Below are 26,607 nucleotides of genomic sequence, written 5' to 3'. Positions count from 1 at the left end.
AAAGACTGAGGGCACTACTGCTGGGAGAGTGTCTTGAATCTTTTGGTTCAACATGTTTGTAACTCTGAGGAGGTTAATTGGTTAGTATCGTATCATTAAAGTTGTGTTAGCTGAGGAATTCAGTTCAGTCTTTTTCGATTTATTGAGTTTGCTTTATTTTGTTTTTTACCTCATACACATGACGTCACTGGATGAAAAATAAGAACATGCTCTATAAAATGTCATATACAGTACATGTCATACTGTGCATGTACATGCATGTTATACTGAAACTGCATATTGTGCAATGGACAAGTCTTGGAATATGTGAAATTTCATAAAGTACACATTAAAATGCTATTTTTGTTGACTACTTCCTCACTCTAAAATGTTTTTTCACGTATAATCTATGGCACATAGTTGATTTATGTATTCTATATGATATCTGTATGTCAGATACATATGCATTGCTTTCCTCATATGAGCTGTGCTTGTTTGGTATAATGTAATGAAAGAAATATTGCCAAAGCTTCAGATAGTACAGGCATACAAAATATTATTAACAGCTACATGATATATGTTATTTTCTCCTCTTGCAGTCTATTACTCCATATCTACATTACACTGACCTGTATGCAGTGTATTCAAAACATGTCTTGAAGCACAAATCATTGGCAGTAACCCAAATGACCCAGACATACTGTATATACAGTCCGTCTATCTATCAGCCCCAGGGATGAAAGGTAAGGACACATATCTAGGATGAGCCACCATATGACCATGGTGAGGATGGGGAGGACGAAGGAGATGATGAAGATGCAGCCCACCACCACTTTGCGGTACCTGGCTTCCGGGATTGATGGGGGCCAGGATGATGTAGTTGTCCCCGTTGGACGCCTTCACCCTCGTACCCTTCAACGTGGCAGTGTGAGGGTGGTGGAGGTGTCGCGGCTTCCCGTCCAGCTCCTCGGCTGACCCTCCCTGGGCCCCCCACCTCAGGGTCCCTACCCCAACGCCACTGCTATTTCCAGCATCGGAGCCGTTGACCAGCAGCCTGCGGGCGGCAGTGGCACGGTGGTGGGCTGGGAGAGGCGGCACAGCTGGCGGGGTTTTGCTGGTGCCAACGTCTGGTGCACGTCTGCGGGCTGGGGGCGAAGGGGCATCGTAGTTTGAAGTGGAGGCAGAGGGCTTGTAGGAGGGCCGATGGATGAGGCCTTCAAAATTAGGCTTAGCTGAAGGGCCCGTGCGCCACACCACAACTGTGATTTCATTGGCGCTGTTCCTACAATGAGAAAGAAAGATGTACAACAAAATAAATATTCAAAGTAAATATTTACCTCCGTCAAGGAAGTTATGTTTTCACCCCTGTCCACTGTTTGTTCAGTGGTTGGTTGGTTTGCCAGCAGGACTGCACAAAAAATACGAAAAAGATTACCACGGAACTTGGATGGAGGATGCATTTTAGCCCAGAATAGACCCCATTAACTTTTGGAGCAGATCCAGATAAAGGAGCAGATTCAGGACATTTTTCTCACTTTCTTTAACATCATGAGAGGGCATTTTTCGACATTTTCGTTATTTTCTGAGGGAGTTATGTATGGATCTTGATTAAGAAAATTAGGCATATATAGGTGGCTGGTATCAAGAAAAATTTGATGTGGATCATAAAAAAAATTCTGGATCTAGTGGATCTTAAAGGTGCACTATGTAGTTTTGGGGAAGACATTTTTATCAGAAGAGAAATGATGAAATTTGAAAATTAGGAGATGAAAATGATGAATGAAAAGAAACACACATGCACACACACGCACACTGTATATACTGTATATATAATTAATGTAAATCAATCTTGGTGTTGTGTTTGTGTTGTTATTTGTTGTGTTCTGTCCAAGTGTTTGGACATATGCTTTGGCAAAATTGTTGTTAAACTTTCATGCCAATAAAGCCCCCTTTGAATTTGAATTTGATATTTATAGACTGATTTATTTTATGCCTAAACAAACTAAGTAAACAAACTCTTTGTTTTCATGACTGAATAAACTGAATAAACAAAGTGACATTAAATGACAACATAATTTCATACAGTTTTACTTTGTTTATATTTGGCGGACCCTGCCACCTTTCTAGCTTCAAACAGTGTTCTGGGGACCTTATTTTCCTCTGAGAACAGCTTGTTTACCTGTTAGTGGTTTAACTACCACCAATTTGCAGCTGAGATAATGGGGATACAGAGTACCAAAGGTGATAAGGCTTGATTGAACTGATTGAACTGCGCATGTATCTGTTAATGACTTAAGGTAAAAAATAATCTTTTCCCATGCAGCTGAAATTTTGCAGAAATGATAATGCAGAAAGAAGTCTATGTAGATCTATTTTGTTAGGGAAAATTAACTGAATCATAAAAGTATATATGGTAAAGCTCAATGAGGAGAGAACACAATATTAAACACTTAACAATATAACTCCGATTACGTTGCTGACTCCTAATAAATCACTCACGTCACAACATTAAACCGTACCTCAAGTCCCATCTCATCTCACTGTAAATTCTTATTGGCTACAGGCAATATCAACCTCTTATATAAATGAACTTTATACAACACAGCCTTTCTCAGGCAGCCAGACATATCAGAATGTCTCAGATTAATCTGCAGGTCAATCATGAAGGCAAAACTAACACCATAACCCTCTCAGTCTATCATGTAATCGTTACAAATCACTGTCCAGACTCCTGAATAAGCTCATGAAAAGGATTCACACAAAATTGTGTGTAAATCCGCCCATAATCCTCTGATGTGTCATACTCATTACCTGATAGCGTGGGCTAGGTCCACACATTTCCACTGCTCCACTGGCTGACCATTTAGCTGCAGGAGAGTGTCCAACTGCTGCAGACCTGCCTGATCCGCTGGACCCCCTGCCGGAGTGAAGAGACAGAGCGAGTTCGGATCATTACACACTCTCAGGAACACCCCATGCTGTCCAGGGCTACAGCTCCTTTATTTCTAAGCTTGTTCTTTTAGTATTGGAGGTACAGCATGGCCAAATTACTGTGCAGATGACAGAATAAAATAATTATCCATATATCCATATTATTTATAATTAGTATTTATTTTATTGTAATTTTTATCAACATTTCGCTATTATTTTGTTATTTCTATTGCTAATACAATCTTTGATTTCTCTATCTTTTATTATTGTAACTACCCAGGTTTTGATCTATAAATACATTTTTAATATCCTATGTTTAGTCAATCACTTGTAAAGCACTTTGAGCTGCATCAAATATGTTTGACAAATGTAAACAGGGGCTACAAACTAACTTTTCACACTGGTTGTTCTGGTGCACCTAACTTTTTCATTTAGGTGCATCAGCACATAATTTAGGTACACCCAAAAATACATTTTGATAAAATTTTCTTAACACATTATGTGAAAGATGTGAAAGAAGGTATAAAGTCACAAATACAATACAATACATATGTACAACACAAAATTGCGATAACATCAAGTGTTTAAAAAATAAACTGCTAAGTTTCAGGTGCGACCAATGAAAATGTTTAATTGCACTTGACAGTTTTTTGGTTGCATGTACGACCATAAAAGTCGCACCCTAGAGCCCTGACAAATGATTTGATTGATTGATTGATTGATTCATATGAAGATCCTTGTAAATTGTGACAAAATTCTGTTGCATTCCCTTTCATCTCTCCTCAGTGACAGTAATGACATGGCAAACTCAAGATTCAGCATCTTGTTCAAAGACATGGCAGCAGGGTGGACGCCTGCCAACATGGGAGCTTGACTCCAACTCCATTTGTCAGACAGGCTCCCTATTAACTGCAACACCCTGCTGACTGAGCCGATGCTCATGGTAATTTCCAAGCTACGACCACCGGTGAAATAAAAAAAAATGAACCACCCACAGGTTACATGAAATTTTCATGATGTGAGGTGCAATCGTGAGATGCCAAAATCAGGTCACTTGATGTGAAGCAAAATCAGCTTTTACAGGAATATAAGCAATAATCTAGTGCCCTTAAACTGGAATACAGGAAACAAAATCTCTATTTTCTGACTTAAAAAGCAAATTAGCCACCTGCTTTCCAAGTTCATGTCATAAATTATTAAAAATATTATAAATCTACTTTTGGCAGTCCTATGAAGGAAAATGTAATACATCACTTATAGGCAGACAGTCTTACAATCGAATACACTTTGGTAAAGTAACTGCATGTTTGGCTGCTTTTAAATTAAAAAAATTAATGAATCTGGGTCTTAAGCTTCCAAGAGAGAAATGCTAAGAAAAAAATTAAGACTGTTCCATCTTGAGGCAATTTATGTCAATATTTAAATGTCTTTCTGGAAAGTTGAGCTTCATTTACACGGACATGAGCATGCAACACTTGCCTGGATCAACAGCCTGCACCCTCACAGGGGAATCCGAGCAGATGGTGAAGCCATATCCATCCTTTCCTCGAAGGATGGTCACCTGCACAACACGCACATACACACACAAAGTCATTTAGTGATATGAAGATACGACCTCTGTCTCTCTCCCCCTACTACCTGAGGAACCAAAAGTAGCATGCTGGCAGAATAATCAACTTCCTTCCTACAGAACGATTAAGTAGATTTGTATTCTTCTTCTACTTCCTATTAAAACTGTCTTGACAGCAGTTTCCCTCTGAACCCAATTAGCTGAGTTAGTGGGAAAAACAACTCAGAGAGACGGAAGAAGGACGTTCTTTGTCCAGAAGTCGGGAAGAATGGAATAAACTGAATCTGCCAAAATCAGATTTCCCATCGATTCACAACTATACGTTGGTATGCAATAATAGCCCTTCAGTACAAAACTGCTTCTGTAAATACTAATGATACTAACTGTAAAGAGTGAATCTAGACTGCTTAAACGTTTATTCTCCCAGGTTAGTCCCACTGATATTAGGAACATTACAATTACATACGGCATGTAACTGCATTTTATGAAACAAAATAGAAAAAAAAAACATTTCTGATTAAGTAAAATGTGACCTTACTAAAAAATGAACAGTTTTTTATGAGTTTACATTCCATTGCCAGACTTTTTATCAAACAGCACCACACAGGAGAGTAAGGATTGTAAATCCTTTGTAAAGTATGGTATCTCTGTTCAACTGCTGTGACTGAAAGTGCAATCCCATATTACTGGATAATATTGGGGGCGGCAATAGCTCAGTCCGTAGGGACTTGGCTTGGGGACTCAAAGGTGGCCGGTTCAAGTCCCACTCGGACCAAAAAAAGAGTATGATATGGACTTGTAATGGAGAATACTAGTTCACATCCTGGGCATTGCCGAGGTGCCCTTGAGCAAGGCACCGACCCCTAACACTGCTCGTTGGGCGCCGTTGCAGATGGCTGCCCATTCACTCGTTCTCCTCTATACACTGTGTGTGTGTGTGGGTGTGCATGCATGTATAACGTGAGTGATAAAAAGAATTTCCCCTTGTGGGATTAAAACAGTATAATTAAATAAATAAATTAATAAATTAAATAAATAAATTAATATGCAAGCATCAGGAATAGAGTTTAAATCCAATTGGCATTAGAGCTACAACAATTAGCTGATTCATCGAAGCATCGATAGTAAGAAAATTAACCACCAACTATCTTGATAATCAATTAATCACTAATTTTCTTAAGTGAATGATATGCTGCTTTTCTTTGTCATTTGTGGCAGCAACTGAAGAGTCTCTGGGTTTGGAATATGGGTTGGACAAAAGTTTGGACAAGAGACCACTGTTCGCATCACTTGTAAAACATTGTCACTGATGAGTTCTTTTGAAATGTACTTAAACTAATCTCTTTTATGTTATTAACATAGGTTACTTATTTCAACCTAAACCATGATCTTTTTCAAAACCTAACCAAGTAGTTTTTGTGCCTAAACCTAACCAAACCGCAACCGTGTCCCAATGTTAACAGTGATGTATGTAGTTTTGGGCAATCAATCTATTTGATCATGTAGGTTTGAAAATATGTTTGTCCAATCAAGGATGCACGTTTAAAGTTTGGCTCAACGTTATGATTATTTTAAAATACAACATGAAGACTCAAATACACCAGATACACACACACACACACACACACATACGCACAAAGAGACAATGCTGATGGCTCTTTCCCATTGTCTCTCCTTCACTTTGACCCTCATCATCAAACATTCAGTACCTGTCCCCGATAGTCAGAGCCAAAGTCAACATAGTTCTGTCCAAAACATCTCACTTTCCATCTCATCTGCTGACAACCAGGGGCCCAAAACACACAGACACCCCCGCCACCCTCCCCATCCCTCTCTCTTTCTGTCCCTAGTAGAGGAAGAGGAAAACTACATGTATATGTTGCTAAATTACAGTCTACCCAGGAGCAAGACGCAGCGACTTGGAGAAATACAGTGATTATTCAGGGGCCTGAAGCTTGTGATGACCCTAAAATGTCGGGCACGATTGCAGTTTCTTATAGTCCACTGATTTTTATATGCCCTGTGTCACACTGTTTGGGGCCACAATGCCCTTACCATATTTCTCTATCCTTCATCTCTCCAATTTCTCTCTGTTTAAGTCTGCCTCCCAACTGACACTGATTTTTGTTGTTGTTGTTGTTGTTTTAAAGACAGGTGAGTCATTTAAGTGCTGTACAAAATACATTAGGATTGTTATCTGTTTTTGTATGCATGTACCCTCTTTAATGTGTCTGAAACTTTTTGATAACAGGGTTGACCTTCTTCCTCTGAGGCCATTCACACACATGGATGCACACATGACTCGCCATCTCCATTCATGACTGCAGCAAAATGTACAGACAGCGTTATATATGCTACAGTTGTTTTCCTGCACTGTGTTTATTTTTGTATAGAGACAGACAGATATAAACAAATAATCTTCCAGTTTGGCTGTGCGACAAAAATGAAGAAATCAGGCAAAAATGGAGAAAGAAAAGTATGAGATGCATAAAACAACTGTAGGTGGAGAGAGATGACAAGAAGATAAACAGGAATAAGAGATTAAATAGTGATAAAAGAGGGCAATGGGACTTGAAAAGTGAGGGAGCTTAGGCAAGCAGAGGAACAGGCGGAAAATTACATTTCACTGGAATTAGGGGAAAAAAACAGACAGTCATGTGATATTTTGAAGAATCACCTTGAAGAAAATGTCGAAAAGCAAAGACTATGACTCAAAATAAACAGAAGTGAAGGAGACATCTATCCACCATGCATTGTCTTTCTTTCTATTTATGTTGCTTTATAAAAAGGTGTTTCAGACATTGTGTCCTTTTAAAGAGAACTCTTAGAGCTGCCTAATGTGGACCGATTCATCCAAAGTCCAGAGACTTTACAGCATTAATTCAATTTGAGCATAGTTGTGTCCAACCACTTGGACTCCTCTGGACTTCTTGCATGGGAGAAAAGTCCCATGGTCCCTTTTCCACTTTTGAATGAAAGCAGAGGGATTATTTTCAAACTGGAGGAGAACAGAGGCGACTAGATTAGAAATAATGCAAGAAATAAGTATGAGTGCTCTTGAAGTGATTCATTTTTTCAGTGCATCAATCACCAGACATATCACTAAAAATGAATAAAGATAGATAAATGGGAAAAGTTCTCAGCTTGCATTAAATATTCATATTGTATGAGCAGGGCCTTAATGATAAATTAATAACAAAATCAAAGGAACTGTGGATGAACTGACTAGACTAAGATGTCAACTTTCTTGTGATGAATTTAGATGTACCCAAAGGACGACAACCCTGTATCCCATGTGTGTAGAGTATGTGTTCATGCATGTGTGACAGAGCTTTTCCCCTTTTTACATTCATGCCTCACTGCTCCACCATCGTTTCAGACATGATTGCATGAAGCTGGGAGCAGAACTCCAGCTGGTTTTCAGTCTCTTCAAAATATACGCATCTATTCATATTTTTCATGTTTTCTTCCACCGAGTCAATTGAATTATTTAGTTTCATTTCTCTATTTGTTCTAATGTGCTATTTAAATTTGTTGGCTATAAATTTGTGGGATAGCGGCATCAGTTTATATCCTAGCAAATATTTTTCTGCTCTTCTCCACTTCTGCTATCTGATTCTCACTATGTGGAGGATAAATAATGTAGAGGATAGACAGCTCACAAGACACATATGCCTTTAAACTCCTACACCCGCTCACGGATAATTATTCCTTTCCGGATGTGTCGGACATGTAATTGAAAGTGCATTTTCTTCATCGGTAATGGGAAAATACGAGGATCCCAAATTGATTGCCACATCAATTTTTATATACAGCTTCTGTCATTGACAGCTTGACAGCTAACTAAAATGTTGCAGCTTCATGAATGATGGAACTTTTTTTATAGTTTGCTAAATAATTATACAAGTATTGATCAGAGATTGTAACTGTCAAAACTTTGGGCACTCTGTTTCTCAACTTCACCCCCTCCCTTACTCTCTGTAACACAAACACACCTGAGGCAGCCTACATCCGATGCAGAGGTGGCACAGCCCATGGATAGTATGCATCACACCTCCACCTCCTCCTCCTCCTCCTCCTTCTCCAGCATTCAAATCTGCAGCCAGCACACACACACTGCGACGGTGACTTTCCACCTGGCCAGCCCTTCTGCAGCCCGAGTACCTCCACAGTTTCCTCTGTGCGGCTGAGTGCGTGCTCCTGGGGCTGTGCTCCGATGGCTGGGTTGACTTAAGCGTGTTATGAATCATCTCGTCAGTGACAGTTGCTCAGTCTCACAGAGTTCAAAATGTGTAATGGCCAGGTGACAGTCCAGTTGAGGTGGCTCTGGGTGGTAATGTGTCTCACCTTGCTGGAAAACTGACAGGAATCCGTCGCGGACGATAAAAATGTGTCCTTACAGACGTTATACTGGCCTTCGCTCCGCTTCAGCTTTCCCCAAATGAGTCGAGATTCAATTTTCTTGTTAACAGTCCTTTCTGCAGAATTGGCGTCACTCTGCCACTGACCTCCAACTGCACTCATTCAAGGTTTGTAAGTAACGACACTCCAGTCATCAATGCATATTCCTGCGTCTGTACCCGTCATTTCACCTACAGTTTCTGGTCCTTCTCTTGGCTCTTCTTAAACTTCAGTTCAGTCTTCCCTTCGTCTTCTTTCCTTCAACTTTTCTTTGCTCTCTTCTTGACTTGCATTTGTTCTAACACACTGCCCAGCTCCTTGCTCGGTGGCCTAAACAGCAGCAGCAGCAGTAGCTCCTGAGATCAGCTGTGTGAGAGACTGTAGCGGCGTCATGTAGGCGAGACTGGTGCTGGCTCGGCCTGCTCAGGCCACACTGTAGCTCCTGGCAGGGGCGCTCATGGGAACTCTTCAACAGCAGAAGAATAGGAGGAAGTGCCTCCCACCGCCACCCCCCCCTCCACACACATACCCTGTACACACACACACATGCACTTACGCATACCTCGCCACCCCACAGCCAGGACAGCTTTGTGTGTCTGCCCCCGATAAGACCAGTTTGCTTCCTGAGTCCACACTATGAGGCTGTGAGAGGTGCTATAGCTCTCAGTCATTTGCAAATATACACTGTAGTGACTAATGCAGGTGGCAGAAGGGAGACATGTATGAATCAGAGGGAGAAAGGCAGGATTTGAAACAGGAGTTGTTGGGAAACTCTGACGCTGCAAACTTGTCACAGTGGACTTAAACTCTAGACCATAATTGCACGGAAATGTTTCCGATTGCTTACGACTTTTAATGACCACTTTTACTTTCCTCACACACACACATATGCCTCAATCAGACTTCACACCTCATCCACCTTAGCTACTATATTCCCAAATCTCTATCCAGACATTATGCTTGTTTGTTATGTTTTCGACTTCCATATTTCCTCTGCTTTTCCTTTCAGCTGCTCCCCCTCGCCCCCGACCGCACGGTACGGAAATTCACACGTCTGCAACTCTCTGGCAATCTCCCCTCCTCTTTCAGTTATCCAAACATGACTTATTTTTGTTTTCAATGTCCATAAGCCTGGGAAAGAGGTGGTAATCTGCAGAAAAATAACAACAAATGGCTCAGCGACAGCACTGCAATACAGAAAAAAAAAAGAAAAACCTGTTAAATTACTGCTAAAACAGTGGCCAGTCTAACCCCTAGCAACCCCATTAATTGCCAGCTTGCCTCTGCTCCTTTTTATCATTTGGATGTCTGGCTCATCATGGATTGAAACATGGACAGAGAAGTGACAGAGGGGTGAAAGAGGAGCAATGCTGCACTAGTCTCTACGATGCTAATAAAGCGGCAGAAAAGGCCGTTGTCTTAAGATCCCTTCATGCCAATAGTAATGGCAGCTTTTCCCTGTTTGCCTTTTCAAAAGGGCGAGGGTTACCCGTCAAGCACACAAAAAACACTTTCTCTCTCTTTCATGCTGCGCTGTTCACCTCTAAATAGGCAGAAGGACGGATTAGAGGGAGAGAAGAAAGGCAGAGAAGAAAGCATGTATTAGGGAGAGGAGTGAAAGAAGAGTTTGAAAAGCTTGTCTGGGAGCCAGACGAGGCCAATCTGGTGTTTAGTAGTGTGGGATCTCTCTCTCTCTCTCTCTCCCTCACTCTCTCTTTCTCTCCCTCTCTCTCTCTCTCTCTCTCTCTCTCTCTCTCTCTCTCTCTTTTTGACCTGAATAAACAGCTATCAAAGGAGGGGGCGTCTTCCAAGCCAGTGAACACACAGGATGGGTCTAAGGCCAAGTTCAGGGTCTCAGTTCACGATGTACTTTAATGGCAAACTGTAGAGGCTCAACATAAGGATTCATAACTACACTACAGTTACAACATTTTGAAGATGACACTGAGAATAATATGAGACATATTGAGGTGACAAGTCCGAAGTTGGATTATCCGAGTTCCCAGTTGGCCCTTTCAACTGGAACGCCAGTCGGATGCACCTAATCAATTCAAAATCCAAGATGGCTGCTTCGAATCAGCAGCTGTGAACGCTGTAGAATACAATGTTTATTAGCACTTCTGTCTCATTTGTGTCTCATTAAAGTCTTACACACAGTTCTGTCCAACTTCTATCTGTGGACATGTTGTTTCGGTGTTTGTATACACAAAATACCGAGTAAATCATGGTTAATCACCTGGTATTGTAAAAAAAAATAGCTAAAAATCTCTTACTTGGCTAGACCTGGTATTCCAACTTGTTGTACTAGAATGTCGTCAACTTGGGTATGACATCATTCCAAGCTCCGACTTCCAAGGTAAATGGAACGCACGATAAACACAACTATCATATAGTTGAGGGTAATAGGAAAGTCATTATTTTGCAGGTGTTTGTGTTCAACCATAATATTGGACAAATACACATTTTAAACTTAGAATGTGTTGGAGGAAACATCCAGAGATCACTAAGTGATTACAATTCATCCTGAGGGGGACATGGATGCCTGTATCAAATTTCATGACAATCTATCCAAAAGTTGTGTCGATATTTCACTCACAACAATTTCAACCTCATGGTGGTGCTTGAAGAAAAATTAGGCTATCAAGTCATAGACAGACCAACATTGCAATCTATAGAGCCATGCTTTTCAACCTGAGTTTATAAGAGCTTTTCTATCATCCTTGCATAGACACACTAACATGCCGACAGCAGACCTTCCATCTAAAGCTCTGGCCATCTGGAGAAATTTGGGGTTGATGGGTGACTCACTCTTCCACCTGAGCCACAGTCCATACAATGTGATAAACACTGCAGCTATGTGCTTCACTACTACTGTATGTTGTTCGTGCTGTAATTTCTTTCAAATAAAAAGAGCAGCTAGGGGCAAGTATAAGCAGGACTCATGAAGGTTGGGACCCTGGGTCTAAAGTACTCACAAAGGCTAACGTTCTGGCAATAAATCTAACCATTCTTCATTTATGCTGATGCATGGGCCAGAAAATCTAACCTCCCTGTCCTCTTTTCAGCTCACCTCACCCTTCCTTCCCATCTTTTCCGTCAGACAGAAGTGTCAGACCCATTTTCACAGAGACGGTTTCGGAGCTAATGCTAGCTGACAAGCAGAGTGATGCGGGGGGACACGTTGTCCAGGGTGCAACTATTGTTTCTATTCATGAACTCTCTGCTCCGTGCCAATGACATGAGCAGATTTTTTTTCTTGCCTGTAAACATAATTGGTAAATGCTGACATGGCAGCTGAGGAGATGAATTCTTGTTATGCTGCACGTCAAGTCTGATTATTTCTATGAAGTGAGAAAAACATTTTCTGGTACTCACAATTTGGAAATACTTAAACATTTCATTATGCTTTCTCACAGGCGCACATATCTGTGTTTACTTCAACTTTGACAGGTAAAGTGAACCTGTAAATGGCTATAAATCAAGATAACGCACACAATGACAGATGTTTAAAGTCTTTCAATTCTAAGCGAAAAGTAAGAGAAAGTTTCTCTAAAGATCAGATTGATTGAAAGGCGCATTATATTTTCACATCACAAAATGTCACTCCGTTTACTAAGACCGGTATTTATCTGAAAATGCTATAATTCTTGCCTACATCTAGCCATCTTGCCTGTATCTCAAACAGCAAACCATGGGAACACAAAAGACAGTCAGAGGAAGAAAAATAATGGAACTTGATTGCTGTGACACATTTTTGACATTCTCAAAAAATTTAGTAATTGTCTAAATGTATAAAAGGAATCAATTTAAGTGAAAATGCTGGGGAGGCTGACAAATGGGAAAATATTCTTGAAGTAATCTCGCTTTTTTGAGGGACATTCCATTGTGGATATCAAGTATTATCTTCACCAACAACTCAAGTGTCCAAAAGCTTTCAATGAGCCCTGTGCAAATCATTGAAATTATTCATGGTCATCATCAAACACTGAAAAATGTTTGAGTAGGTAAAGAGTGGGCAGTTAATGACACCACAGAGCTCTTTGTGAAGTAGGGTTGATGGCCATGAGGTGACAGTGGGAGAAAAGAGAGGAGCTGGAGGAGGCCACAACAGTGAAGGAGGAAATACGCAAAGATCTGGAAGGGAGCAGGGACAAGGCAACAGAAAATGGGCACACGAAAGAAGAGAAAGTCTAAAAGGTTTTCCATTCTTCGCTAATTCAGTCTGTGAATGTGCTTTCCCCCTTTCCCTTAACTCTCCCCTGAGACAGTCCCACACAAACCGCACAATCATCTGTTACTTTGATTCACCCAGAGATAAAGAGGAAGAGAGAGAACAAGAAGGAGACGGGAGGGAGGGTAGGGAGGGGAGAGGAAAGGAGCATTCACAAATCCGGATGCAAAGCTTTTCCATCTCAATGCTGCGCCACATCATTTCTGCCCTCTTCACCTTCCATATGACTTCAAAAGCTGCTCAAACTCTTGACATACTGGTTGCAGGATTGTTATTCTGCGAGCAATGTAAGGAATGTATTCTGCAGCAAGAAACACAGAAATTAAACATTTTTCTTGTGATACACTGTGCCAAGTATGCTGTTTTAGAAGACAAAGCAATAAAAAAAGGCATAAGGTCAAATGCATTAGCACTACTTCTTGAGATCATTTATCCCTGTGTTTCTGTGTGAGTGTGTTTATATATGTTTATGTGTGTGTGACCTGCATTATGTGCAGAGTGAGGAAGAATGTGTGAAAGGTGAAAGTAAAGTGAGCTTCTCTGTCTAATCCTGTCCAGTCAAGCTTCTTAGCTACAGTAAGTCCATATGGCGACTGCTTTCCAAAGAGTTTACATCCTGGAGTGCCTTGAAAGCATCAAGAATATTTGTTTTGTTGACCTGCTGATCTGTTGAATAAGCTTATCTGTTAGTCACTGCAGGAGTCTAAGATATAATAATATTTTTTAAATAACAATATAAAAACGCATATCACAGGAACTGATCATTTTCTAGTTTGGTGATGAAAAACCAAACTACTTACTTTTCCTCTTTAATGTTCCACCACTTACAAATAACTGTTTGTTATGTTAGTTGACGCCGCAGAGGAGGCTATGCTGTCCGTTTGTTTGTTTGCTGGTTGGTTTGTGAGAAGGATTGCACAAAAACTACTGGCTGGATTTCCACAAAACTTAAATGGAGGATGGGTCGCAGCCTGGAATTAAGTTTTGTTGCGGATCTGGATAAAGGAACTGATCCAGGATTTTTCTCACTTTCTTTAACATTGCAATACACAGCGGTTTTTTTGACAGTTTCTCAAAGTTTCTCAAAGTATAATGCATGGTTCTTGATTTAAAAAAAACATGCACAAGGCATATTTAGGTTGCTGGTATCTATGAGTGAGTACAATTTGATGCAGATCCTCGATTGGGTGAGCTTACATATGGTTAAGCATTTATGGGTGGTTTGAAATTTAGAACGATACAGGGCTATCAAGTTTGATATTGCAATAGGCTTGATTGAATAGAAAGGGACTGTTGTGCCTTGGTGGAGGTATGCGTTCTATTGAGTGCCACTCTAGATATAATTTTGTTTTGAAAAATCAGTTCTTAATTGTATAACATTGATAGAGCCCCCACTGCATGGCCAAAAATGAAATTGCGTTTATATACAACAAATTTGAAACAGAAACTGAGGAGTCACAGAATCAGTCAAATGTTCCCTGACAACATGTACTAACCTGTTTTCCTGCCAAAACAGCCATTCTTGAAACACAATATCCTCTCACAGTATCTACAAGACTAAAGATGTGAACCACAGACTCTAGTTTTATTCCAACTTTGCTTATATGGTCAGTCCCATGATTGTACCTATAACTTGTTCTGATGTTGTCCTGTAAGCAGCTGGTATGATCGGAAGTTCAGAGGTCAGGGCCACACTTTCATTGAATGTCAGTGTAAATTATTTCTTGTTTGTAGTAAGTATATATGGAGCCTCAGGCATTAGCAGATGACCAGGCTATGTGTAGTTGTGGTTTCCACAGTCTCTGTGCTTATGGTCTGTCAGTATGTTTTCTTAGACTCCTGCACGTGCTTAAGTGCAGTGCTGTTTTCTGACAAAACGCTGTTGTAAAATCAGTGAGTGTATTGTTGGATTGAAAGCCGTTTATTACCGTTCCTTTCAAGTGCTTATGTACAGTCTTCTAAACATTAATGCTCCATGCACTACAGCGCCTCCACTTAAGTACCATAACAAGTACCTGGCGTTGCAGACAAGTGATGCACAACAGAAATACTCGTGAAGGGAAGATATTTATCAAGGTTCAGGTTTTTTGGCATATCCAGATTATATCCAGATGGATGTTTTGTCTGAAAGCCAAAAACACATTTGGAGCCTAAATTGTTAATACGTCGCTACCCAGATAGGTTTGTGACATCTAGAAACTAAAATCTGATCACCTGTTAATAATATTGCAGACAGTCTGTCTTTAAGATCTGATTTGACAAACAAATCAGATTTATCTTAAGTCTGAACATAGCCTTACAGCTTGAGGAAAGCAGCTGTACGGTAGTCTGGTGGTATGACAGCAGATACTTCTGTACTGCTTGCCAGACAGCAGCAAGCTGTGGCTAGATTGGAAGTCTTTTAATATCCTACATGCCTTATATGTGACAGCTGACCCCTCTGATTTTCAATAAAGACTGGGCCCATCTAAATATAGTCACTGTCACAAATGGATCATAAACTGAAAAAGTGAATTTGCTCAAGTATTATCCACGTTGGCATCGTGTGGGAACAGGAGCTGGACTCAATTTTCCATGAAAGTCGCTCTGGAAATTTGCCAATTTAGGACCCAGATTAGTAAACCAAGTAGGAATAAATCCTCCCCCTCAGCTACAGTGTGAACAAAGCATGCAAAATAAGATGCAACACTCCCAGCCAGCAAGGCAATACTATCTGTGATGGGTCAAATGACTCAGGGAATAATGACAGAGGAACTCCTGTACCAGCAGTAATATGTGAGTACCTTTGTTTCTCTGCATGACATGACCTACTTGTGCACCACTTCCAAAATCAGTTCGTATTTATGAGAAAAGACGTTGTTAAATATCTAAATGTTAATTTCTTAAGGACTGTCTGCAATAGTCAAAGGAAACCTACATTTACATCAGTAAAAAGAGGACAAACAATCAGGTTTGTTTAAAATGTCGTCATTACAGACACACATTAAAAACACACAAAATCACTATTTTTTGCCAAACACGAATCTACAGTGAAAGCGGTTATCAAATTTATAGTTGACATTTCTTATTATTGAGAAGGAGAAAAACTTAGAAATGTTTCATGGAGGCTCCTTCAGCTTTCAAGCCTTTAGGATGATGGGCCCTTGTGCTGCTTGGCATTGTCTTTGACTGGCAGCTGAACTGGCAGTGGGACAGTGACATGATTGTAGGCATCACGCTCTGTTAACTACAGCTGAAAAGCCAAGGAACAAATGATGTAATGATAGCTGAAGAAGGATAACACCACACTACACAAAAATAAGCTGTTGAGATAGCTACAGCTAACAAGCTATGTAGCCTGCAGAATCACGTTAGTGAGTACACTTTTCCCTGATGGACCTTTTTTGTAATAGTTTGTTCAACAAGCCGAGGCAGAGGGAGGAATTGAAGGCTATTAAAACAAATTGTTTTGACTGGATTTATTTTAAAAAATCTCGATGGATCTGGTTGGAACATGATACAAACTTCCACTGATGCTCAACACTGACAGGAACAAAGAGGCTGCTGGCAAAGCTACTGTATGTGTCAAGGCAGTAGTACATGGTTGTCTTCACCCGTCCCGAGGCCAACAGCCGAGTCAGCAGTCAGGCTGCAGTTAACTGGGGAGTGAGCGCTTCACACAAAGAAAAACAGGCAAAATCCGTAAAAGGCAAAGCTTACTTTAGCTACTTGCTTGGGTGCCAAACCATACCTTACCACAGAGGTCTTTACAATAAATGCGTCTGTTCCTGTTGTTGCTGTCATTATTACGTTTTGTCAAGCAAATACTGACTCAAATAATCCCTGTTTCCAATTCCCAGCTGTAAAATGGCTAAACTTATCATCAGTCATGCTCCAGTGTCTCTTTAAACAGTTTAAGTGGTCGTCCTCGTTCACTGTTAATTAATCCCATACAGCCAACAATGCAAAAATTGACGTCAAACACTACAAAATTGAAATATTAACACAAAACTGAGAAGCAATAGAGAGGACCCCTCATCTGGAGTCCATGAACAGCTTAGAAAAACTGGCTTCGAATCCAACCGCACAGATCTCTTTTCCTCTTTCTCATGACAAAACATCATTCTGCTCCACACGCAAGTCAGCTCTCTGACAGATATTGTCTTTCAAGAAATGACATCTTGCTCCATTCACCGCTCAATGCTCAAACGCATAATTCAATTAGTTGCTATGGTTGCTGAGAATGTGTAACATGGAATTCATGCAGTAAATAACCTTACTGAAGGCATGTTTATGCATGATGAGTTTGTTGGACATGGTGCAATGTCACGGGTCAACTACTTTGTATATATATCTACCACAGGCCTATCCATTCATTGAGCATGCATCATGCAAATGCACACGCAAACAACCAACTCAAAGAAATAACTTATGTAGCTCAACAGAGAAATATCCACCAAAACTTCTTACAAACACATAAAGTGGTAGAGTTAATATATATTTACGGAATGTACACACATCCACACATTCCACTCCATTAAACTTTGAAATATTTTTTGCTTAAGTTCACATGCACCCACACACAGAGCAGAAAAAGAGAGGGATGAAAGCACGTTTAAACGATTCATGCACACACACAGACAAAAAAGTTAAAACAGATTTGATTGTACTTACTGTTAAGCATTGCATATTCTCAGGGCGATTGGTCTCGGGGGCAGCACCATGGTTTGACAGCACAGCCTCTGAAATGTAGACAAAGGAATCACGGGCTGAGACAGTGCCTTTGGAGCACATTTCTCTCTGTGCCAACGCAAAACAGCCTTGTGGACGCACAAAAATAAAATCCTCAAATAGTTCTGAGAGTCCATAAAAGTGACTCAGAAAGATAACAGCAAGCAATTATGGCAATAGTTGTCTGGAGCAGCCTTCCGCTGGGCTGGGACTCAAACTTCAGAGCACACATAAAGGGCAAAAGAAAAAACAGGCCAGCAGAGTCAAGGAAAATCCCGTAAGATGCGAGGATCCAACAAACTGCCCAAGAGAGGAGTGGAAGTGAGAACAAGTGAGAGGGAGGGAAGGAGGGAGGGGTGAAGAAGAGAAAAGGAACTCCTCTCTCACTCTATTATCCGTCCGTCACAGGGCTCCTGGGAAGTTGCTATGGTTACGGGGACTCACGCCTCAGTGTCCTTTTAACTATTGCTCATAAAGGCGGCATTCAGCTTTGGGCCACAATGCAGATCTCCCTCTCTCCGTCTCTTTCTCTCTACAATTCCTTCTGTTTACATCTGTCTTTTGCTTAACATCTTTCCTTCTCATTTTCTGCTCTTCCCTCTCCATCTCACACAACTTCACAGCAATCCCACTGTACCCCTCCCCCAAGCCATTGCCTCCTTCTGCTGTTTGGTGTTTCTATCCTTCCTTTTATCCCTCACTCTTCTCCACTCTTCAATCACACCCCTACCTCCATCACCATAGGAGAGAAATTATCCTATCCCAGACTGTGAAATGTAATTTTCCAAACTCTGCCATCCAAGTCGAAACAGCCCCAACATGGGTCTAAGAAGATAAGTATCCTTCTGTTAATCTCATGAAAAGTTGATATAATCACATTTCATACAAACACATACCTTGAAATGTTCATCTAAGTAGCTTTAAAGCGAGAAAAGGCAATTCTAACAGTGCATTACAGTATCACATTTATTCTGAATAAAACAAGCTTCAAGATTTCTTGTAAATCATTTCAATCTCTTGAATAAAAGTTACAATACAAATATGAGAGACCACACAAAGCTTGACACAAAATGCACAATTTCGGAGACATTTCTCCAAACACAAATTCCCCAAAATAACACATGTTTACGTTCAAGTGGCAAAGCAGCCGTAGTAATTATGACTCTTGTCCATTGGGAGCAAAGGAGGAAGTTGGGTGACGTTATTGTACAGCCAAAAAGTCCAAATAGGGAGGCGGTCGGAGTGGAGGGGTAGGCCAACAAAATGAAGGACTTTGCCACGTGGGACTGCTGTTGGTTCCCCGTTTCTAACTAACAGTCAACATTAGTTTGTTTTAACCGTGACCATGATTGTTCCTTAACCTTAACCAAATGCTTATCATGGACAACAAAGTTCCCCTAACCTTAACAAAGTGCATTTCTTTCCCTCAAATCATAACGTTTTCCAAACCCTTACCAAGTCATGTTTGTGCCTGAACCTTTGCAAACATAACCCATGTGTGTTATATCATATTTTTTTTTTTTTTTTTTAGATTTTCAAGTTTTGAAAGGCATTGTTTCTGTAAGATCAGAAAAGCGAGGCCTAGTAACAATGTATTTTGGTGCTTCATTTAAATGATTTGTTTTTTTTGTAATAATGAAACCTTGTGCATCCAGGGTTCAAGAAGTCAATCAAGAGTGACCCCTAACCTGTCTTAATTTAGTTACCCAAAATCTTCTTACAAATCCAATGTGCTCACAAGAATACGAGGCTGTCATGAGTCAGTCTTTAAAAGTAAAAGTAAAAGACACGCATCAGGTAAAAAAATTAACTCAAAGATTATTACAGACATGTTTTGATGCATAAACATTGTCTTCTTTTGATAATAATCTCTGTTTGTTAATTAATAGATACTCCAACAGTACTTACAGTAAAGCTTACTTAATTAAAGCCCTTTCTCATTATGTGCATGTGTGCTACAGGTATCACTGAAGTCATATCTCAAGCAAGAATGGGAAAGAATTTCACTCTTTAACGATTAGTGCTCTCATTTTTTTTCTTTTTTTATTTCCTGTTTCATTTTGTAGGTTATTATCCTTGTGTGTCCTGGTTTTGTTGTACACTTCCTGTCTTTGTCTTGTTCCCGCCTTTTTTCCTGTTCACCTGTGTTTCGTCAGTTAAGTAGCCCCTGTGTATTTAAGTCTGTGTTTTTCCTGAATGCTACGTGTCCACAGGTCAACACTTCCAGCTTTGCACACTTGACCAAAACAGGCTACACCCTCTGACAACCACGCAAAAACTTACTGGCTGCACCTGATTGGATGAACGCCGCTCATGGACCGCTGCTCTGGGAGTTCCAGCTCCTTTGGAAACTTTCTCTTATATTAAAAAAATAGCTCAGCTACATGTGTTTCTGAGGACATGTTAAGCGAGAAATAAGCCATGCAGTTGCAGAATCAGAAACGGGTCAGGTTTTTATAATTCTTCAGGAGTTTCCAGAGGTATAGCGTTGTCCTGAACACCGCTTAATTGCATACAGTCATCAGATATCAACTTTATGCAAATGAGGAGCTTGCAACTCGACGCCCCATCTCTCGAAACACGACGTGCCACTACCAGAATTTATTGCACAGCTTCCTACATAGACAATGAATGGGAAGCTCTTCATTAGCGTCACTTCTGCGATTATTCTGTCTGTGTTTGCTTCTTGCGTGTTCTCTGCGTTACAGCTTTTGTTCCCTGCGGCTTTCTGGTTCTTGTTCTTAGTTTTGTATTCTTAGTTTTTTCTTGGATTCTCTTTAGCCTTGTTTTGTTGCCTGCCTTTATGTTGCCAGCCTTTTTGTCGCCTGCATTTTCATTGCCAGCTTTTTGATTTTCGTATTCTAGCTTTGTCAATAAAGTTTGCAACAAATAGCTTTGTTTTTTAACCTGCCTGCCGCTGTGTCTGTATTTGGGGTTCTCACCTTTTCGCGAACTGTAACAGAATATAGGTCAAATAGGATTTGCAACTCATTGCAATCTGTTTACTTTTCACACAGCTTTGCAACTTTTTTTAAATCGGGTTTGTAGTTATAACATCAAAATTCATGTTTTTTTAGACACACTCCTCACTTCAGATTTAAGCTGAGCACAGACAGCCTTTGGCAGATGAATGGGAAACAGCCTTCAAGTGTCAAACTCTGCACATACATCATTCTGCACAGTGAAGGTCAAAATTTAACCAAAGTAATAAGCAAAAAACATTTCTGAGAGGTTGGGGAAATCTGCTTGCACAAAACACAAATAAGCATTTCTCTACATTTTGGACACAGTTTCTACTTTCCTCTGTAACCTTATCATTTAACCCCAGAGTAAAGGGCCCAATCCCTTAGTTGCAGTTGCCATGGTAGACTTTTGAAAATATAAAGCGATTCTGTCACTTGTGAATCTGAAACCACCAGGGGTCCAGCCTGGGAGAGGGGCTAACCTGGCTGGCATCATGCCCAGGAGAGCAGCCTTTTGTGTGGATAAGACATCAGTAACACAGGGCATATGAGGGGAGACACTTGGAGCAGCTGGCAACAAGAAACATCCAGCATGACTGACATAAAAATGAGGGGAAGAAAGAGGCACAATAAGGGACGAAAAATAGTAGACAGTGGGAAAAGTCTACACAAGAGAAATTCAGGGAATGAGAACAAAGGAATGTAGTTCGAAGAATGGAGAAAGACTCCAAGAGGATTAAAGAAAGACAGAGAATGAAACTAGACGGGGGGGAAACAAAAGAGTCGGAAAATTAAGATGTGCAAAAGGCAAGAGAGAAGAAAAGAAATCAAAAGGTGTTGGCAGTCTTCTGCAGTTGAGTCAGACTCAGTCTCAGATCTGCCAGAACATAAAAAGCCCTTGACTCTGACCAAGTCCATCATTGCACCACTCGCTCACTTGACACCCAGACCCTCTATTCACCTCCTGTCGCCTGCAAACAAATAAACACTTGATGGAGAGAGTGGAAAAGCCAAGATGGGAGGAGGTTGCCTCCACTTGACTGTTTTGGTCTCTTAAGATTGCCTCAAGCATCAAGGAGTTATTGTTTAATTTGAAAAAATTTGAAAAAAAATTTGAAAAAGTAACAAGAACTAACAGTCTACCAAGAAATTAACTGATGCAGACTTGCAAAAGGTTAGCATTCAAGACATTGTGACACTAACACAATGATAAGCAGATGACAGGGTTGCTAGGCTTCAAACTGTTGCCCATGTTCAGCAGATTCCACTGTGACACGCTTGATGTCACAGTGCTTGAGTACAATATCTTCCTGTATAATAAGAAAAATATGTTGCCTTTTGACAACTGTGTTGGATTAAAGTGACATGTAACCCTTTTTGACAAATAATGTGGTCCTAACTGCAAAACCCTAAGAGTTAGTTAAGTTTATTCTGTCTGACTGAAATATTTCTTAAATTATTCAAATAAAGTTGTGTACAGCATGGATGTATCAAAAACTTGAAAACGATATAACTAATATAACTGAAGTGATAGACTGAAAATTCAACTTAATCACATGAGACTAATATTCCAGTACATCTGAATAAATATGTATGCGGTAAACTAAATTAAAATAACATTTTACACATGCAGTGTGACCTTCAAGTACTCCTGTTGCTGTCGTGTCTCTTTTGGCCAAGCTGTATTTAGTTTAGAAAGTGATACAGACAATTGGAGAGATTTTGGCATTAGCTGAACAAAGGCTTCAATTTATTGAAAGAGTGGAGTCAAATGTTTAAAATAGGGCTCAGTGAACAAGCGAACTTTCAATTTCACAGGAGGATACAGAAATCAGAGTAACAGAGAGAAAAATATATAGGAGCAAAACAACTACACACATGCAAACCACTGGAGGTCTGAATAATGCAGCATGACTGATGCTTGGTGAGGCATCATTCCAAGTAAACAGAGCTACAACATTTTTTGGAAACTGGCTATTTTTGTTCAACAAATTAAGGAGAGATTCTAGACTAATTAATAGATGATAATCATGCCGGAGTAATAGCGCAAAGATATATGGATATACTATATGTAAAATTGGCAACTGTATAGCGAATGGGCAAACTCCCAACATCTCTACAGATACAAGTCAATGAAAACTTAAGTTACCCTGTGGCATTTGTTTTTATAAACAAACAAAAGTTACTAGCCTGGGAACCAGGCGAATCTGCGAACTTGTGTCTGATTTGCTCAGGCAGGTGTGTCTGGAATCGCAACCATTTATGTATCTATGGTTTGATACAGCATTCTGTGAGCCAATGGGATTTGAGCATGAATAGCAGAGTTTTGTAGTATGAAGGAGGCTAGCTGTAGGTAAACTTTCACTTATTTCACCTTAGCAGTCCTCTACAATCTGTTTCTGAACAAACAAGGGGCAAGAAATGAGCGACCCAAACACTAAATCTTCACTCTTGTTGGATTTACAGTATAAGGCCTAATTTAAAAGATTTTTCTGATTTTCTTAAGGCAAGGACACTACTGCATTGCCAGTGTTTCTTTCTTGCAAGTGACCGTGTTAAATGGTGACTCCCTTCACTGTCCTGTCTGGATGGAAGCGAGATGTCTTGTGCAGTAACAACAATACAACCAAAGCAGCAGGCTACAATGCGCGCTGCTCTTTGTATTAACTTTACTAATAAACTACGTTTCAGTGGCAGCTAACAGGCTTACATTTTATTTGTGCATGTTCTGCTATCACGTTTACTAGTTCAGCACTACATCACACGTTCCATTACTCTAATTGGTTGTAGGTCTATCCAAATTCAAGAGGCATTTTGCCCATTGCAAATCAAAATGAAGGGAGAGGTTGCAGAGTAATTCGCATTAGCCAAATGGTCTGGCAATGTCAGGCTAATCAGTTAGATCTACATTCTGTGTTTCTTACAAAGCACATTGCGTATATCTTTGAGGCCTAACAAAGTGTTGATTTCCTTTTTTTTTCAAGATTTTAATCATCCATTATTTATAACTATGTCCATCTTTCTGTGCACCTTACTACCTACAACTGTCAATCAGCTGAATAGTGTGAAAACACTGACAGATATACGTAAAAGGTATACAACCCTGTCTCCTCGAAATAGCGGGTTGTTAATATACAACTAATTTGCAACAGACATATTTTTCTGTCTGTACACCTTCGAAGTAGTTTGACATGAGCCTTGGAGGTGTTTTTGGTAAAAACATGCCTCATCACAAGGCTGAAAGAGTGAAAGCAGTCTTTTGCCGGAGGGTGTTTTTGTTGGTCAATGACCAAATTGATCTGAAAGAAAAGAAAAAGATAGGAAATGGGTACTGCAGCTGAAAATGTACCGGCTCAGTGCTTTTATATGCTCTCTTTGATCAGGTTAGTCATTATGTGCACTGTTGTAGTTATAGTCTGTGTCTCAACTGTTAGCTAGACTGGAGATGATGTCTGCCGTGTTGCAGGTTATTTATGTAATGAGTCACACACACACATGTTTTTCTGTCGCCAACTTATTTGAATTTTGTTTATTTCATTTTCTTTAATGTTTAACAAGAACCAGAACTTCCCAGAGAAAGTTTTTTAACACTGCTTCACATTCACTGCCTCATGTTTTATCCCACAGCCTGCGGGGATCATCTCCATGCTCCAGTGGTCCAACAAGATAACTGTGTAGATGAAAGTGCTTGGCTTTTTTAAAATCAATTTTCAGAGGTCAAATACTCCACATCTTAAATTTATACACTTTGTGGGAATACTTGAGGAGGACTTTCAGAATAATCCACTAAATCCAGCAAGCCTCATTAGTTGCAATAAAATCAGTAAGCCATTTTCAAGATCTGTTGACATGTTTGTTTAATCCTCTGTTGTTCCATCTTTGGGACACAAGTCATGTACTAAACAACTGGACTGACTAGGAAACATGGGGATAATGTTATTTACACTATGAACACTGAGCCACTAGCAAACATGTCACTCATTAAGAGTAGGGTGGTATGCATATAAGACATTTAACAGCCAACAGAGAGTTACATCTCCCTTTTTCAGACTCATCTTTACAGAGCAGCTTCTGGCTGCTATAAACCTAACTTTGCTGACCTAACTATGCTGGGTTCGCAAAACTGGAGAAGGGCAACTGCATTATTCAATAGCATTTTCTTGTATAATGAGACAGTACAGTATGCCATACTGTGGATGTGTGGATGATGGGTTTTGAAGGATTTTTAGCCACGCTAGTGGTATAGCCCGAGGGATGGCAATATCAGCCTCTTGGTTTGGTCAAGATTGTAATTTCTGGACAACCATTCAATAGATTGCTATGATAATTTGTACAGACATGACTGACTTGCATGAACCTCTGACTTTTCTGCACCAACATGAGGGTGACATTTGTAGTAAACAGGGAGATATCACAGCAACAGCACTATGGTGCCCTAGAATGTATCCTCTGGACTTTGCCATACAAGAATTTTCAGTCCGTCAGTCCGTTGGATTGTGCTAGACTGTGATACCTTGGCAACCATAAAATTAACTGTTATATTATTTTGTATTAATGGTCGCGAGAGGATGAATATAACAGATTGACTTGAGGTTGACTTTTGAATTCTTTTTTGGAATATCTTGACAACTATCAAGATATTGTTATCTAGACAACAACAAAGGTTTGCTGTAGGTATATTGTAATATATTGATATTACATCTTTATTGTGATATGAGATTATACATATCATTTTAGATTTTGAATATCGATATATCCCCAAATTGTACAAGTGTTGTCTTTTCCAGGTTTTACAAGCTGCATTACAGTGGAGTGATGTAATTTTCTGAAATTACCAGAAAGTTATACTTCCCTTAGTCCTCATATCTACATTATTTATTATTTGTCAAAAAATCTCATTGTGTTACTATTTTCACAGTCCTAAAGGATGAATTGTAATCTCTTGACCCTTCTCGAACCATTATCTAGTCAAAATTTAATTTTCTAGGGTACTTTGGTTAATGACCTGATTCTTGAAAAACTCATGCCATCCCATTTGCCTCATCTGTACTGTGTATAGTGCTCATTAGTACATATTATCATGCTAACACACCAAATTAGCATGGTTAACATGGCAACATTATTAACATCAGCATATGAGCATTGTCAGTGTTACCATGCTAGCATGCTGACAATAGCATTCAGCTCAAGGCTTTGCTTTGCCTAAGCACAGCGTCCCAGAGCCACTTTAGTAGCTGAAGACTCTTCTTTACTCTTGTTGTAGTATCTGTGAGAGTATTCTGTGTATTTAGTACTGTAGTCAGTATTCCTTCTTCTGTTTTAGAGGGACTAGCCACAACAATTCTTAAAGAATACAGCATCCATGTTAGTTTGCAGGAGCTGAAAACACAGGATCATATTACACTATAATGGCAACACCAACAACAACAACTCCAGCCTCAAATACCACCGATGAATCAACAAAGTTTTGACACAGTCTCAAGAAAAACTGAATCTGAAAAGCATCAATTAGGTTGTTTTTATAGAGCAGTTACTGTATATAACATAGGGTGTTCCTGTTATTTTGTCCAACCTTTTCATGTCATGAAAGGAAGCAAAAAAGTAGGCCATGCATACATATTGTAATACAAGCATCTAACTTGTAAATGGATTCACAAGTAATGTACGCTATATGTTCACCCAATAGAATTAGATCCCTAAGAGGAAAACATCTTGTTTATGCATGAGTTATCTGCACACTACCAGCCCGAAGCTGAATACATTGCAAACATGACACAAGTGTGCCATTCAAATTCAAAATAATGATAAAAGATTTTGTGCCT

General features: G+C 39.9%; 1 protein-coding gene across 1 annotated transcript in view; it reads right to left on the bottom strand.

Moving 5' to 3' along the window:
* The window catches only part of rgs3a (regulator of G protein signaling 3a), a 105,805-nt gene extending 96,555 nt beyond the window's left edge, over nt 1–9,250 (bottom strand). Inside the window, 4 exon segments of the mRNA XM_073477451.1 lie at nt 823–1,261; nt 2,791–2,896; nt 4,390–4,471; nt 8,476–9,250. Of these exon segments, the coding sequence (XP_073333552.1) occupies nt 823–1,261; nt 2,791–2,896; nt 4,390–4,471; nt 8,476–8,730 (882 nt within the window). The 5' untranslated portion in view covers nt 8,731–9,250.
* Between the last annotated feature and the right edge of the window lie 17,357 nt (nt 9,251–26,607).

The sequence above is a fragment of the Pagrus major genome, chromosome 12 (genome assembly GCF_040436345.1).
Source record: "Pagrus major chromosome 12, Pma_NU_1.0".
Lineage (NCBI taxonomy): Eukaryota > Metazoa > Chordata > Actinopteri > Spariformes > Sparidae > Pagrus > Pagrus major.
The sequence above is the reverse complement of the archived record's forward strand: the minus strand, read 5'-3'. Positions and strand labels throughout refer to the sequence as shown.